The sequence below is a fragment of the Somniosus microcephalus genome, chromosome 7 (assembly GCF_052327205.1).
Source record: "Somniosus microcephalus isolate GS21.2 chromosome 7, FLI_Smic_1.0, whole genome shotgun sequence".
Classification (NCBI taxonomy): domain Eukaryota; kingdom Metazoa; phylum Chordata; class Chondrichthyes; order Squaliformes; family Somniosidae; genus Somniosus; species Somniosus microcephalus.
This window is the reverse complement of record NC_140993.1, coordinates 252,907,866-252,925,524: the sequence shown is the minus strand read 5'-3', so window position 1 is coordinate 252,925,524 and position 17,659 is coordinate 252,907,866. Positions and strand designations below refer to the sequence as shown.

Sequence of the window (17,659 nt, the reverse complement as noted above, 5' to 3'; positions counted from 1 at the left end):
GGTGATATTTTTGTAGCCAGTATGGCAACTGTTCCGTACATGGCCTACAGGTTCGCTCCTTTCTTCCTCATTCCTCTTTACTGCAAGCGGGAGACAGACGCGACTTTCGGCCTCCTGCTGAGCTCAGCGCTGGAAAGAGTGCGCTACACCACAAAATCAACGCTCCGCTGATGTTAATTAGCAGGCAGCACCAAAATACCAGTGCTGCCTGCGCTCTTCTCGGCCAGCGGCCATTAGTCTTGGCCAGCACGGATACCGGCCGTTTCCAGCATACTCCAATTTTTAGCCCATAGCTTCTAAATAATCATATCATTTCTGAGCAATCAAGAGTGATGCTTTTAACTCTAAACAAACCATTCTACAAAGTTAGTGGAGTAGAGAATTAAACCGCACGTTGCAGGACATGTATGTGCCTGGTAACCGTGCCGACTGTAAGTGTGCAGATTTTAACCATGTGCAATACATCCTGGTAAAATACGTTCTATCCAAGCCTTATTCAGCAGCAGTCAATGAAATGTTCAGCATAATTAATTCATTCATATTGCAGTCTAACAAACGTGTGGGGCAGAGGTAGCATTAAAATGATATGTAAAAATTCACATGAGCATTTGGAAAGTCTTGCTCAGAATTTGATTTATAAACTTGCTGGTCTGTAACAGAATAAGTGTAATTAATAATTTTGTTCTTCAAAATGATTTAAAAGCTGCAATTGAATACATTTTATTTCATATTATTACCTAAAGTTACTGAAAGAACCTGCCCAAATTGCAAGAGACTCTATTTAATTAATAATATTGTTCTTGGTGATGATTTATAAAAACATTATAAGCGCAGTAGCAGGCCCATACCTCTTGCTTCACAGTACATGTTGATTTACGCTCACATGATAGAACTGGTCAACTCACATCTTGTGGTTCCATGTTACGAGGTCAACTATGCTCTAAGGACCTCCTCCTGCACATCTTAGCATTGTCTCATTGACAACCTAATAACTTGACCTACTTCTGTGAAATATGTTCTCCAGGCAGTGTATGGTTTTGTAGATCACGTTTTTTTTTTAAAAAGGGGGACAAATATGAATCAGCTTTGCTGTAATAATATTAATCAACTTCCACAGAACCAGGTTGAATAGTCAGATATGATTTAACCAGTACACAGGTTTAAGACCTTGTATAATTCAATAACGGAATTTGATGGTTGGGTACCATTTGCTCTCATGTATAATAAACTAAAGGAAATTTTAATCAGGGTCAAACACTGAAGGAATTCTTTGCATCATAAATGACTGTAAAAGCAAAAAGGACCATCTCTGTTCAAGTTTCAGTTAATTTTAGAATATTGGAAACTTTACCACCAGGAAGATGCAACGGTAAATTGTAAAATGGTGCGAGTATTTACAGCCTTTCAGAGGTCGACTGCAATGCTTGGAATTTCCTTGGGGAGGTTCTCCCAATCGGTCGGCGTAACTTTGGCGGAAACACCGGGATACACGCGTAACCCTGAGGAAATTCCCTGCATAAGCATTTTGGAAGGCAATCAGGTATAAATTTGTCACCGCCCGGTTTTTAAATGCGAAGGCAACACAAGCCCAAACTGGCAGGCCTGAGGTCGGCCCGAAATTGGGCCTTGGGCTTCGTTAATATTAATTGGGCGAGGTGCTGGTGCCTGCTGCACCTCCCCAGGCAGCTTACCAATCAAAGACATGAGTATTGGGCCGCTTGTCTCACCGGCAGTGGCCTGAAGCTATGTCCTGGGCAAGGGGTTGGCACGGCAACGGGGGCCCAACCAATCAGGATACTGTGGAGTCGGGGGGGGGGGGGGTTGGTGGTGGGTGGTGGAGACAGGACTCCTGCTGGCTCCATAGCAAAGACTTTTAGTGGTTGCCGAGCAACCGCTTAAGAATCTCAAGCGGAGCAGGCGTGGCCCCTGTTCTGCTCCGCAATATTAAATATAGCAGAAGGGGCCTAAACTAGGGGTTTGGTCCCCTCATTAACATAGGTAAGGGATCTAACGTCTGTCTTAGGCAGCCAGCTCTACCCAATATCGAGTCACACGTCTTTCAGGCACCCTTTCGGCACAGGACGTTGGCCCCCGAAATTGGCTATAAAACAGGGGCAATGAGGTCCCATTTCTACCCCAGTGAATCCCTTGGCAGGCAGGGCATAAGGATATGTATACGCGAGCACCTTCAGAAGTAGGATCTGAGGGAACACATAGCTGAGCCCTTTCTGAGCTTTCACAAAGTAGGATAGGTTAATGAGCCTATTCACTTTTATAGGGGCTCGTAGCATTGCACAAATCCTTCTACCAGTGTAAGCTTTGCTAACGTTTCCATTTTAAAATATCAGATATTATGGAGAAATATGGAATCACGACTTCTGTATTGGCAGTAAAGCATAAGAATTTTTCTTCTTACTTTGCTGGGTCTGCGGTACAATGTTAAATGGCAAATTGTCTTTTGTCATTTTCCAGGCCCGATTCTCCCCCCGACGAAGCAGTGAAACCGCTTGCCACGCACACCCGGTTTGTGCGGGAGATGTTCCTGGAAGAGCTCGGAGTTTCACACTGGTGCTCATCGGAGGCCTGGCTCATTATGCTGCTCGTAGCTTTGATCTGGTTTGTGCGGCTTTACCTGCATTACTGCAGCCAGTGGCTCTACCTCCAGGCGCTTGGCGTCCCCGTCAACAAGTAGGCTCACTGGCCGTGATATTTATGTATGAGATGCTGGGAAGCAGCTCAAAGCAAACTTTTGCATCTTCAGTAACTAGTTTATTGCTCTTTATCGGAGGAATCAAAATGACATGACAAATGAGTTTGTGTAAAAAAATGACACAGGGAATCAATTTTATGTATTTATTATACCACGTTGACCTCTGGAAGAGTTTATACTGAGAACTCTTATTTATTTTTGAAACATGGTTAATAATCCACTGTATCACAATTGTAGGATAAAGTTCGGAAAGTAACTGCGAAGCTTTAATAGAATTTTGAAGACGACAGATACTGGGTGTCACATGACGGCGCCATCTAATTAATGTCATATCATCAATCCCAAATAGTGTGCATCATACAGCTTTTGTTTAAAATTGCTCCAAAACAGGATTTTCATCCATCAACCACGCGCCTTTACCTCCTCTTTCTGTCTTCCCAGGATTTAGCATTCAAGCCTTAGAATAGTCATTGTAAAAGGGAACTGTCTTCATGAAAAAGTGTCTTCATTTCTTTTCAAACATGTGACACAATGGCATAAATCCCTTTGAAATGCATCATCCTGCTACTGGCACGTGACATTGGAACACAAATGATGCACGGCTCATTCTATCTCCCCTCCCTCCCCAAATAAAGAGAAAACGTTCCTGAAACACTCTTTCATGAAGATATTTCCTCTTCAATCAAAAAGATAAATAACAACGACCTAGAAATTACCCTGTGGTGTGCTACTGTAGGAATGCTCAACATGTTCACCGGACGCTCTCATCCTCACTAGTTTAGCAGAGTCAAAAAGAAAGAAAGAAAGACTTGCATTTGTATAGCGCCTTTCACAACCACTGGACTCCCCAAAGCACTTTACAGCCAATGAAGTACTCTTTTGAAGTGTAGTCACTGTTGTAATGTGGGAAACGCAGCAGCCAATCTGCACACAGCAAGATCCCACAAACAGCAATGTGATAATGACCAGATAATCTGTTTCAGTGATGTTGATTGAGGGATAAATATTGGCCAGGACACCGGGGATAACGCCCCTGCTCCTCTTCGAAATAGTGCCGTGGGATCTTTTATGTCCACCTGAGAACAGACAGGGCCTCAGTTTAACATCTCATCTGAAAGACGGCGCCTCCGACAGTGCAGCCCTCCCTCAGCACTGAACTGGAGTGCCAGCCTAGCTTTATGTCAAGTCTCTGGAGTGGGACCATGAACCCACAACCTTCTGACTCAGAGGCGAGGGTGCTACCCACTGCGCCATGGCTAACGTACCAATTTAAATTAAACAGGTTTGTGCCTCCATTAAGATACTGTTTCCCCTGACTGGAGAGTCTAGAACCAGGGGTCATAGTCTCAGGATAAGGGGTCGGCCATTTAAAACTGAGAAAAGGAGGAATTTCTTCACTCAGAGGGTGGTGAATCTTTGGAATTCTCTACCCCAGAGGGCTGTGGAGGCTCAGTCGTTGAGTATATTCAAGACAGAGATCGATAGATTTTTGGACACTAAGGGAATCAAGGGATATGGGGATAGGGCGGGAAAGTGGAGTTGTTGTCGAAGATCAGCCACGATCTTATTGACTAGTGGAGCAGGCTCGAGAGGGCGTATGGCCTACTCCTGCTCCTACTTCTTAAGTTCCTCTCTCTGTTATAAGAACTTAAGACGAATGTATTAAGCATTTATGTGATAGTATCCCACAGCGTAATTTTAAGCCCTGATGGTTTACATATTTAGTTTGGCTTTATATAAATGTAAGCATAGAAAGTAAAAATGTACATTCCTAGACACTTTCAAATCCTTTATAGTAATTTCCCATCCGATGACTGGCATAAAAAAATGACAAGTACATAAAAGGCATTGATGCCCAAGATTGCCGCATTGGTTGCATTTGGTACAGAAGTGCTCTCCATCTTCTCAACATGCTCTCTCCAACTAATTACTACTTAACAATAGATGAACATTGTTTCTGGTGAAGTAATATAAAATAAATGCATAGTTGTTATTTTTCTAATGATTTTACTGTACTAATTTAAAATATATATATTGCATAAGGAATGTAATAACCATTGTGAAAGGACTGTAATAGCCAAGCCCAAAAAACTCCAATGCAGGGACGTTTTGATGATTTTTTATTGATATTTTTACCTAATTTTTCCCCTGTGCATCCTTTTCTCTGGGTCCCCAAACCTGTTTTCTGGCTGAGAGAGACCATCTGCTACCAGACCACTTTTAATGATGCTCTGTAACTGTCCTCTAGGCAATGTCAATGGGCTGAGGTGACTCCATCCACCCATTATTATCTTCCTTCATGTGGAAAAGTGTCCTGTTTTTTGTTTTGTTAACTGTGCCCATGGGGGTATCATGGGTACAAAGTTACATTGGCATATCAACCCACTGCATCATTTCACCATGGGAGCATGGCTGTAATCACTGATGATTAACCATTGAAATATTTAAAGTGACCATAAAGACATAATGGATGATTGAAATATGGATGTACCTTTGATTTTTGAACTATATTGGCCCGGATTTTGCGCTGAGAATAACAGTGAGGCGGTCAGTGCTCACCATTATTACAGAGGAAATCGGATGGCATGCACATTCAAATGTGGAAATTCGGAAGTTGCTGTCAGAGATACCCCGCTCCTCCACAGGCTGCGCGTAACGGTCCTTGCCGATAGACTCGGCACTGAAATCAATGTAATGGTGTGAAGTTGGGGTCCTTACCCACAAGTTCCCCACTAAAGATGCCAGTAAAAGTTAGGGCCAATGCATTCAAGAGTAAGTGAATTTTTAATGGCGCGATAAGTGATAATTACTACCAAGCAACATCTCTGGCTCTGAAAATGTAATTTTACAAGTGTGGAGTCTCATTCCTTCTGAAATTAATTAGTGTTGGAGATTTAAAAAAAATTAAAATAACTTTTTTTTTACTTTTTCTGTCTGACTCGTTTATCTCTCTCTCTTAATCCCACCTGTCTTTCCCAATCTTTATTTTGCTTTCTGTGCATGATTTAAATCTAATTTATACTTGCTGCTCTTTATTTCCTGGTTTAGACTCAGTGAGGATTCTTCAATCTGATTGGTTAAAGAGCCTCGCTGTTGCTGGACCTGCTCACAGAGGCCACAGATTCCCTGTAGAGGGCGCTGCACTGGATCAAACACAGGATTAGATCAACCCTCTGCTCAAAAGCCCGCAAAAACTTGGTAGGCAGCTGTCAGTGAGGCGAATGGCAAGCGCCGTTCCTTCGCCATTGACCGCAAAATCCGAGCCATTAAGAGTACAGTCATGACGTTGTAAGTACAGATGTAATCACGTTAATTTTTCAATTTTTTTTTGCTTTTAAGGTTCCATTTTTATCCACATACAGTTGAACTCAGCTACCAGAATTCACTGCTGCACACTCGCGAGGAGCTGACCATCGTAGCCCTGGGACCTCTGACCTTGAATGTAGCTATGCTTATTATGGCTATGATCAGATGGGGCTGTCATGTACTATTTGGCTCATTCCCTTCCTTCTTGTCAAAGTTTATCATGGCAATGGGACTTTGGACAGTGCTTGACCCTCTGGCAATATTTATAGTGGATGGCATCCTGGGGGTAAGTCAGTTAAAATAACTTGTATGTGCAGACTTTAAATAGATTCCACTGTATCCTGGAAAAGATTTGAAACTAAATAGTGCTGTGATGAAACAGACAGTTGCAGATGATTAGTATTTTGTCAGTAGATGGGAGATAAGATCACTAACTATAACTATACGCTGTGCTAGAAATACAGAATTATTTGTATGTTTCATTGAAACTCACCGCCAACATACAAAACTGATGGACAGCAAAAGACCAGCTGGTCCACCGAGTCTGTCCCATACAGTTGTGATGCCTTAAGCATCATAAATCACCACCCCCCTCCCCCTCCCTCCCCCCCCCCCCCCCCCCACGTCCCAAACTCACCAGCAACCATGTAATCTCCCGGGAGCAGCAAAAGAAGGATTTTTTTAAAAAGGCCAATTTAGGGGGAGAGAATCTGGAAAATTCCTCTCTGACACTCTTAGCTGATCTAAACTAATCCAGGAGCCCACAATGACCATATTACTTAGTATTCCACCTACCTTTTGTATGTCGTGATCTCCAATTCCATAAATTCTGCTCCAGCTCACTTGTGAAGGTATGCAGTGAATCAGCACTCACCGCAGAGCTGGCTGTTTCATAGGTCTGCTGTCCACTGAACCACCTCCTCACATCTAACCTGGTGAATTATGAATGACCCCACTGGTTCTCCCCAATCCAGCTAACTGACATGGTGTCAACCGTGGCTCAGTTGGGAGCAACCTTGCCTCTGAGTCCGAAGGTTGTGGGTTCAAGTCCCACTCCAGAGACTCGAGCGCAAACATCTAGGCTGACATTCCAGTGCAGTGCTGAGGGAGTGCTGCACTGTCGGAAGTGCTGTCTTTTGGATTCCCTGTAGAGGGCGCTGTGCTGGATCAGACACTGGGTTAGATCAAGCTTCCGCTCAAACTTCCCACCAATTCCACAAATCCTATCTTATAGAGTAACCTATTGTGAGGTACCTTATCAAAGGCTTTCTGAAAATCTAAGTAGACAATGTCAACTTTGTCCACCAACCTAGTAACTTCATAAAATTCAATCAAATTAGTAGGTTATGACCTTTTTTCATGAAGCTGTGTTGAGTGCCTCTGATAACACCTTCTCTATCCAGGCAATCATAGAGAGCATCCTTTATGACCCCTTCAATCATCTTACCTATGATTGAAATCAACCTAATTAGCCTATAGTTCCCTAGTTCTTGACTTGTCACCCATTATGAAAATCAGAACTACCCGAGCATTCTTCCAGTCCAAGAGAACAAACCCCAATTCTAGTGAGTTTTTAAAGATACAGGCAAGGACATGCCCCATTTCTTTAAGCATCTTCAGCTGGACATCTTCTAGACCAGCAGGAGCCATTCTTGGAGGCATACCCTCCTCTCCCCTTCCTCCTCCCTTGCCACTGCCCAGGCTCTCAGGCTCAAATGAGGACCAATGATGTGCCAATGGTTGGATCTAATGGTAGGTCCATCCCACAGTTCACTAAACTTTGCTTGCAGACCCATCACTTGATACCACACACTGGACACATGCTATTTCCCTCAGTTACTAAGGCTCAAATGCAGATCTGCTGCCAGGTGCTATTAGACTACATAGGATTACACAGGATATACAGCACAGAAACAGGCCATTCGGCCCAACCAGTCCATGCCGGCGTTTATGCGCCACTCGAGCCTCCTCCCGTCTTCACTCATTTAACTCCATTAGCGTAACCCTCGATTCACTTCTCCCTCATATGCTTCTCTAGCTTCCCCTAAATGCATCTATACTATTCGCTTCAACCACTCCCTGTGGTAGCGAGTTCCACAGTCTCACCACTCTCTGGGTAAAGAAGTTTCTTCTGAATTCTCTATTTAATTTCTTGGTGACTATCTTATATTGATGGCCTCTAGTTTTGCTCTTCCCCACAAGTGGATACACTCTCTGGGCAGGATTTTCATTCAGGAGTCGGGTGGGAGGCGGGACTACAACTTTCGGGGTTGTAGTCCCGCCTCCATCGAGATGCGGCCAATCCACGCGATTTTCCCTTGATTGACCTTGTTGAGCCTGCCCGTGGGCTCAGCCGGCCAATTAAGGGCCACCCGGCAACAGGTCACATCACAGACTGAAATTTCATCTGTGAAGAGGTTTTGACAGATGAAATATCAGTGTTTCACAGCTGTTTGAAGCTGTCAAACACTGACAGTCTTACTTCTAACATGAGTCCTTCTCCACAGTTAGAAATCTCTCCTGCATAGAAAGCTGAAGTCTGTCACTTTTGACAGTTCGCAGCCATTTTGCTTTCTGTGCCGGTGAGATGAGGGACTCCCGAGACCTAAAGGAAGGAAGGCTGAAAAGGTAAGAAAGGGTATGTAAAACTTATTTAATCACTTTAGACACACCAAACACACTTACCTTTGCACTCATGCACACATCACTAACCTGAACACCGACATCTCGACCCCTCCAAGTCCTTCAACCCGACGGCCCGCCTCCTCTAACTTGGCGTGGTTTGGAGCCACCGGGAATCCCACACTTCAACCTTAAAAATAGGGATTAGGCTAAAAACTGCCTGTTAACTACCTGTTAACAGGCAGTTAATTAGCACTAATCCCTTCCTGCCTCGGGTAGGCGGGTCCCAGTGCGGGGCGGGTACCCGCCTCCTATGAAACTGGCATGGAAGCGGGTTTGGGTGCGGGATGGCATTGGGACCCCTGATTTCGGGATTTTAACCCCCCCCCCACCCCACCCCACCCCACCCCACCCCACGCCTCCAATCCCGACTCCACGGCCGAATGAAAATCCTGCCCTATGTGTCTACTCTATCAAAATCTTTCATAATTTTAAAGACCTCTATTAGGTCACCCCTCAGCCTTCTCTTTTCAAGAGAAACGAGACCCAGCCTGTTCATCCTTTCCTGATTGGTACACCCTCACATTTCTGGTAATAAACTTGTAAATCTTTTTTGCACCCTCTCCAGTGCCTCTATATCCTTTTTATAATATGGCGACCAGAATTGTACGCCATACTTACCAAGGACTAGACCATGGTGGCATTTATTTACCTTGGCAAAATTCCAGTTATGTTCCTTATCTTTAATCTGAAGAAGCCAATTTTGGAATAGTGCGTGTTCACTCCTTGTGTTTAGTATACATCCGACATCCCCTGTCTCGCATTCTTCATTCTATATGGGATTTATTGCGATGCTTAATGTCAGTCACTGTGTGTGTCTTGCATGCGTCTCCTTACTACTTGCAGGTGGGCGAACTGACTCTGGTAGTATGATTTGAAGGAACGCTTTAATATAATTGATGGTCAGTTACTGTGCTTATTCCTCCACTGTGGACTGTTAGCTGTTTTAGATTTTTAATTCAGATAAGAGTACTGGCCTATTGCATAGTTCGTAGTGATTCAAAACGAAAATGCTTCAGGGCATTTTAGAGTAAAAGGAGTTATAGCACAAGGAAAACCAATACATGACATAGAATAGCTGGCAATATAATCATGTAATGCAGTATAAGACGAGAGAATAAAAATTAAAATTGCATGTTGCCCAATTCAACGTACATTTTAATACAAAGTGATTATGGGTGAATTCTGAAATAAAACCCAAAAAATGATATATGCTGACTTCTGCAGTTTGGCTGATGGAATCCCTGAAAGATTGAAAGGAATACTTTTGGTATCTGCCTGCATTTATTTTAGCGAAAAAATAACAAATGCAACACCGTTAATATATTAGGCGGCTTACACTATTAAAGCTCATCAATGCAGGAAATGTGGCAGCCAATTTGCGCACAGCAAGGTTCCACAAACAGCAATGTGATAATGACCAGATAATCTGTTTTAGTGATGTTGATTGAGAGATAAATATTGTCCAGGACACTGGGGAGAACTCCCCTGCTCTTCTTTGAAATAGTGCCATGGGATCTTTTACATTCACTTGGGAGGGCAGACGGGGCCTCTGTTTAACATCTCATCTGAAAGACGGCACCTCTGACAGTGCAGCACTCCCTCAGCACTGCACTGGAGTGTCAGCCTAGATTTTGAGCTCAAGTCTCTGGAGTGGGACTTGCACCCATGATCTGCTGACTCAGAGGCAAGGGTGCTACCCAGTGAGCCATGGCAGTGAAGCTTATATTATTTTAACAGCCCTCTAAAATCCCAAGATTAAATTACAACCGTGAAATCATTTCACGGTATCTGGTGGTGTTTTTGGAAAATAATCTGCAAACGTAATTTAATGTGGGGATTTTATTCCAGTTTGGGTCATTGTGTGAGCCTGAAGAGTGAATTTTAGGAGATTACACTGTCAGGGAGAACATCACAGCTAAGTCCAATCCCACTCTCATCTGATCCCCACACGTGCATTTTCCAGCAGAGGTTAATGAATTGCCATCAAGAATCTGTCCTCCTTTTCCTTTCCCTAGGTCAAGAGAGCTGAGACTGACTGTGTAAAACTGGCTACTACTCTGGGTGAGATCAGTTGACTCTGCACAGACTTAGGGATCAACCCCTGAGGCCTCCTGTGTCTGTATGGTTCAGTTGGACACGAAGGTTTGCCAACACTGCCAGATTGGCCAGGACTCTCCCGGAATTGACAATTGATAAAAATTAAAAACAAACACAGCTCCAGTCATTAAAGCTACATTTCCATGCAAGGCCTATCCTGACATTTCCCTGAGATTGGCAGAAGCCATTCACCAATGCAGTAGAATATACTTAAACCAGCAGCAGCACAGCTTCTTTAGACCGAGAATGTCGCACAGTTTAAACAGTAGAAAGAACACAGCATGTTCCCAACGGTAACCAAGGGCAACTGGCGCATTCTTACTCAGTTATGAGTCCTCGTGCTTTTCGCCCATAGGCGTTCTCATATCCTCCTGTTTTAATCACCTAATTTCCTTCCTTTTCGCGCTATTTAAATTATGTTTATTTTAAAATTATCATTCTTATTTTCAAATCTCTCCATGGCCTCACCCCTCTCTATCTCTGTAACCTCCTACAACCCTCTGAGATCTCTGCACCCCCTCCAATTCTGGCCTCTTGCGCATCCCCGATTTTAATCGCTCCACCATTGGCGGCCGTGCCTTCAGCTGCCTAGACCCCAAGCTCTGGAATTCCCTCCCTAAACCTTTCCGCCTCTCCAGCTCTCTCTCCTTTAATATGATCCTTCAAACCTACCTCTTTGACCAAGCTCCTGTCCTAATATCTCCTTATATGGCTCAGTGTCAGATTTTGTTTGATAATCACTCCTGTGAAGCGCCTTGGAACGTTTTATTATGTTAAAGGGGCTATATAAATGTAAGTTGTTGTTGTCTAAATGATATAATTAGCTAATTTAACTTGCAGGAGTGCCTGGAAGGTAGAGGAAAACATCTTCATGCACTGCATGTAGCCTGAGGGAAAATATTTATCTGCCCTCTGCCATTTGCAATTTCACTCCAATTAACTTTCACTTGGGGAGGGTATCGAGTTTTATTTTTAAACATTGAAAGTCATGTGTCTATTGTTAAAGGAATGAATGGATATTAAATGGGTTCATCTTCCTTTGTCGGTGCAGCTACACAAACTAATGTCCCCTGTTGCATGCTGACCAGGAAAAAAAAAATAGGCTTAAAGAAAGTAAGCGAAGGAAGGAGGGAAAAAGCATCTGCGGAAAGCCATGAGTTAATTTCAACTTCAGCAACATGTAGAATGACTCGGGAGTAAGGGACCACATCTAAAAAGCATCCTGTGGGACCAGCCACGAGGAAATTCCTTGTTTCTATAATTTACTTTCAGCGCATTCCAGCGGAGAAACTCTCCCCATCTCCTGCCTAACCAGCCTGCGACTGGGATGTGGTGGAAACCACTTTTTCCCATTGGGATTATTTTGTGAGACAAAGTGAACACAGTATGAAAATTCCAGTAGTGCATGTGGGCTTTTTTGAAATGTCGCGTGACCAAATGTCATGCAATCAAATGTTCAGGGATATGTCCGACCAGAGTTGGCAACCTATTCTGCACTGGAACATAGGACCAGGAGGAGGCCATTTAGCCCCTCGAGCCTGTTTCGCCATTCAATGAGATCATGGCTGATCTATATCTTAACTCCATTTACCCGTCCCAGTTCCATAATTCGTGTGGAGCATAAACGCCGGCATGGACTGGTTGGGCCGAATGGCCTGTTTCTGTGCCGTATACCCTATGTAATACCTTTGCCTAGAAAAATCTATCAATCTCAATATTGAAATTTTCAATTTCAGCATTTTGTGGGGAGAGAGTTCCAGATTTTCACTACCCCACTGGGCAACACATCTACAAATCAAGCTATTGGAGGAGCATCAGCTAAAAATTTAACCTAAACTTGTCTTCCGCTGCAAGGTTTTAACATGATTCTTTAATAAATTGTGAGCAAGTTAATCCATGCTAGGACACGTGCTACATAGATTAAAGTGCTTTCCTGTGACTTTCACTTCTGATTTCAACCCTTTGAGTATTAAACATGATGTACAGCTTTAAAACGTGCATATATTATTAATCAAGAGTTATCTGCAAACATTATTCTCTTTACACTTTCATTGCTGAATATTATAAAGTAGAATAAGAAATTACATGGAATTACATAGAATTTAGAAGAAACTGGTCATTAGGTCCAACTGGTCTATGCCAGTGTTTATACTCCACATGAGCCTCCTCCCACTCTACTTCATCTAACCCTATCAGCATGTCCTTCTATTCCTTTCTCCCTCATGTACTTATCTAGCCTCCCCTTAAAGGCATCTATGCTGATCTCTTCCACTACTTGTGCAAGTTCCACATTCTAAGCACGCTTTGGGTAAAGAAGTTTCTTTTGAATTATATTGAAATTACATTGAACTTTATATCACGACCATGATGCAATACACACGGTATAGTTTGTTTCCAGTGATTGCCTGCCTTGAGAGAAAGAACATATAGGCCCAGATTTTGTGGTGGGTATAACGCCGTACCCTCAGAATACACCGTCATACCGCCTTTGAAATCCACTGAAAGTTCAGGATTACCCAAACTTGCGGTCTGTCCATGTACGCGTGGACAGGCCATCCGCTCCACGACCGAAAGCCTAATCACTGGCGCCCCCACCAAATGCCCAGCACTTATGTACGGAAATGTTATGGCTAGTGGAAACAGACACAGGGCCTGTGTAAGGGGACACCCAAAATTTAAAAAATGCTTTTTAAAAATTAAATGACATGCAGGAACATTAAAAGCTTTAATGAGAAGCAATCCTAGTGCATGTTAATGCTGCCAGTTTCTTTAAAATAACGCTTACATTTCATAACTTTCTGCACAGTGGACAGTATTTGTTTAGAAGTGGGAATGATGTGTAATGATTTGGATTCCCACAATAAACGCGAAATCTGTATGTATTTTAAAGGCTGTAGTAATGAAGTAATGTAGCAATTTAAATGAATGAAAGACAATTGGCCCAGAAATTCGGGTCGAGGGCTTCCCGCGGTGTAAGCCTCCGACCTGCACTTACCTTGCGCGCCGACCATTGAGCTGTGGGCCCGCGTGGAATTCCGATCCTGGGCCTGCTCCAACTGCCGGCGCGCAGTGCTTGTGTATCCCAGGGGCGCAGTTAGTTTGATGCGTCCCCATGGATCACGTGGGCCATGGGGAGCCAATCGGAGCAGGGAATGCTTCATTCATAAGTTTGACAGGAAGGGCTGTCAAACTTATAAATACTACAAGCCCCAAAACATCACTAAATCTTCAAATACATTTTTAAAAAACATCACATTTTTTAAATAAACTATAAATTACATGAAATAACTATTTTAAACAATAATTTAAATTTTTGAAAAAAATAATTTTATTTTCAAACGGGGCTAAAAATAAACTTACCTTTTTTTAAAGTATTTAAAAATAATAAACCTGTGGAAAAAATGTTTTAATTTTAATTAATTCACCACTTACCTAGTAAAAAGCAGGCCTTGCGACTGCTTTTTATATGTGTAACTTCTGGAGACTTACCCTCCCGGGAAAACCTGCAAAAAAACGTAAGTTCGATGCGCACGTGCCGCCTCTCCTGCGCATGCGTTCGACCTCTTAACCCCTGCTTTCAGGGGAACGGAAGTGCCGGTTTCCCGCGCATGCGCAGTGCATGCAGGAAACTGGCACTTCCATTGGGCCTACGGGTGAGTACCCCGTGCGTACCCACCCGTGGAGACCCGAAGTTCTGGGCCATAATCTGTTTTCAGTTTGGAGGACCAGGCCCACGTGATCCCAGGTGCACTTCCGCACAGGCTGCGTCCCTGGGATCCGTGAGCCGTTATGCTGCCCTCCTACCCGCAGCATCAGAGTGCAGGTTTATGCAGGAGGGCCGCCAAGAGGTAGGTGCGTATTCTTTCCGCAGGTCGGCGGCGTGCCTCCGAATTTTTGGCCCACAATAGAACCCTTTGGGTGATGCCAACTACTTTCTGCTCCTATGTGACTACCATTTCAATTGGATCATGTTGCCTCTGGTAGGTTAAGCGGCTAAGCATGGCATCTTACACCGGCAAATAAAGTTGACGCTGTTCCATGCACAATGGCCCGCAATTTGCAGTCAGCGGCGAAGCAAATCCGCTTGGTGCTGGCCCCGAAGAAAGCTGCCCACAGAGGTCTCGCGATCCCGCGATCTCTGTGACTCAAATGTTTACCTTCTTCGACGTGTAATTGATTGCAGCGCTCTGTAATGGGGATTCCCAGCAACGAGCCGCAGTGATGTAGACAAGCTGTCTAAGCAGCCAATCACGTTGAAGAATTCGCACAGACAGCAAACCAGGAAATAAAAAGCTGCTTTATCCAGACTTTGTAAAAATGTTACAGAGAGCGCTAAAAATAATTTTTTTTTAATTGTAATTTTTACCATAATGGAGAAATTTGACACTCCAAAAATATAAAAATAATGGTTGTTTTACGCTGTTAAAATCCCAGTTACACCTATTCCAACAAGGCTTAACATTTAATGGAGATACTCAGCAGGTCAGGCAGCACCTGTGAAGAGAGAAACAGAGTTAATGTTTCAGGTCAATGACCTTTCGTCAGAACAGTTAACTCTGTTTCTCTCTTCACAGATGCTGCCTGACCTGCTGAGTATCTCCAGCTTTTTCTGTTTTTATTTCAGATTTCCAGCATCTGCAGTATTTTCTTTTAGTATTAACATTTAATGGGGTGTTTAACAGTGATATTAGCGTGGAAACGCCAATGTTTTCGTCTGTATCACTCACTGCCGGCTATGGGGGTGTGGGATGGTTCCACAGCACAGCCTATCTTGGAGCAGTGAATGATTGACCGCAACTTCAGGATTTTCGCATTTAGATGAGCATGCGCTAAATCCGAAAGTTGTGGTCAGTTTCAGAGGGGTAATGATGCCGAATGCTGACAGTTTGCCATCATTAGCTGCCACAAGATCATTATATCATGAGCAATGGCAAATAGTTGTTAGTGAGTATGCATCTGTGGGAGAGAAATTGGATTACATTTTGCCCTTTTTTGGGCCTAAATTGGTTGTAAAAATGACGAATTTTGCAGTGCGGCGTTGTGCAACCGAGCGGCGGCAGAAGTGTGCCTGACGCCATATTGAGTCGGGTGCTCATTAGGCATCACTGGCATCCACCTGAAACAAAGGCAGGCCTCTTAAAAGACAAGAGCTACCCCTCACCTCCTGGCTCATGATTGCTGTCAGGAACCTGGGCAAAAATGCGGAGCTCCAATACAATGAGAGCCAGGCAAGAACCAGAGCTCTGATAAAGCGGATAATTGGCACTTTAAAGCAAAGGTTCCACTTTCTGGACAGCTCTGGAGGCGTTCTTCAGTATAGCCCAAGGCGAGTCTCAAGATGTGGCCGTTTTCTGCATGCTGCACAGCCTTGAATCTCAGCCTGGAGAGACCTGTACATCAAATCTGCTGGAAAGAACAATGGAGAGACCCAAGGAAAGAGCTCATAGTGCAGCCCCCACAGTCTCTTCTAAATCGATACAAGGAAGAGCAAATCAAAATGAACCTGCAAAGTGCTGTTCCGTACCCAAAACTCCTTCACACAGCGTTGAATCTCTCCAGAAGTCTCTCTCTTTCTCTCGCTCTCAGAATGCGTGGTGCAAAAATGTCACCAACAAAAAAAGGCAGGAAGCAGTCGCCTTTAAATAGCGACCCCCCAGTCCCTTCCTGACTGCAAAACGCTCCCCTCAACCTGTCATTGCTAGCGGCAGGGGGCGCCACTCAATATCCGGTCCGGGGCGTTGCGCACTCGACTGACGTCATGATCTGCCGGCGCAGGAGATCATGGCGGTAGTGTTTAGCGCTGCCGCAAAATGTCTAGTTAATTTCACGAGCAGCGCAAACATCACCGCGCCCGGGTGCTAGTTGCTTTGCGCTCTATTAGCGCCCTCTTAAGGCGCTAACGGGAAGTGCAAACAACTGAATTTTTCCCCATAGAGTCATAACTGCACAGAAGGAGGCCATTCGGCCCATCAAGTCTGTGCCGGCTCTCTGTAGAGCAATCCAGTCAGTCCCATTCCCCCGCTCTATCCCCGTAGCCCTGCAAGTTTATTTCCCTCAACTGCCTATCCAGTCTCCTCTTGAAAACATCGAGTGTCTCCGCTTCCACCAATTCCGTCGGCAGCGAGTTCCACGTCCTCACCACTCGCTGCATAAAAAAGTTTTTCCTCACATCCCCCCTGTATCTCTTGCCCAAAACATTAAATCTGTGTCCCCTAGTTCTTGTACCATCAACTAGTGGGAACAGCCTTTCACCGTCTAGCCTATCCAAACCCGTCATGATCTTGTACACTTCTATCAAATCACCCCTGAACCTGCTTTGCTCTAATGAAAACAAATCCAGCTTCTCCAACCTGTCCTTGTAGCTAAGATCCCCCATCCCCGGAACCATTCTGGTAAATCTCCTCCGCACCCTCTCAAGGGTCTTCACATCCTTCCTAAAGTGTGGTGACCAGAACTGGATGCTATACTCCAGTTGTGGCCTAACCAGCTCTTTATAAAGGTTCAGCATAACTTCTCTACTTTTGTACTCAATACCTCTATTTATGAACCCCAAGATCCCATATACTTTGCTAACCACTCTCTCAATATTTCCTGCCACCTTCAGGGACCTATGCACATTAACTCCCAGGTCCCTCTGTCCCTGCACTCTCTTAAAACTATGCCATTAAGTGTATATTGCCACTCCCTGTTCCTTCTGCCAAAATGCATCACCTCATACTTCTCTGTATTAAATTCCATCTGCCACTTTTCTGCCCATTCTGCTAGCCTTTCTATGTCCTGTTGCAGTTAATTTGTATCATCGGGGGCGATTCTGCCAATGGGGGCGCGTTGGAGGCGGGACTGTTGCTTGTTGGGTTTTAG

General features: G+C 44.1%; 1 protein-coding gene across 1 annotated transcript in view; it reads left to right on the top strand.

Annotated features, from left to right (window-relative positions):
- The window catches only part of ofcc1 (orofacial cleft 1 candidate 1), a 398,354-nt gene that overhangs the window by 263,770 nt on the left and 116,925 nt on the right, over positions 1–17,659 (top strand). The window contains exons 18-19 of the mRNA XM_085993614.1: positions 2,473–2,688; positions 6,050–6,302. Of these exons, the coding sequence (XP_085849740.1) occupies positions 2,473–2,688; positions 6,050–6,302 (469 nt within the window). The remainder of the gene's footprint in view (positions 1–2,472; positions 2,689–6,049; positions 6,303–17,659) is intronic.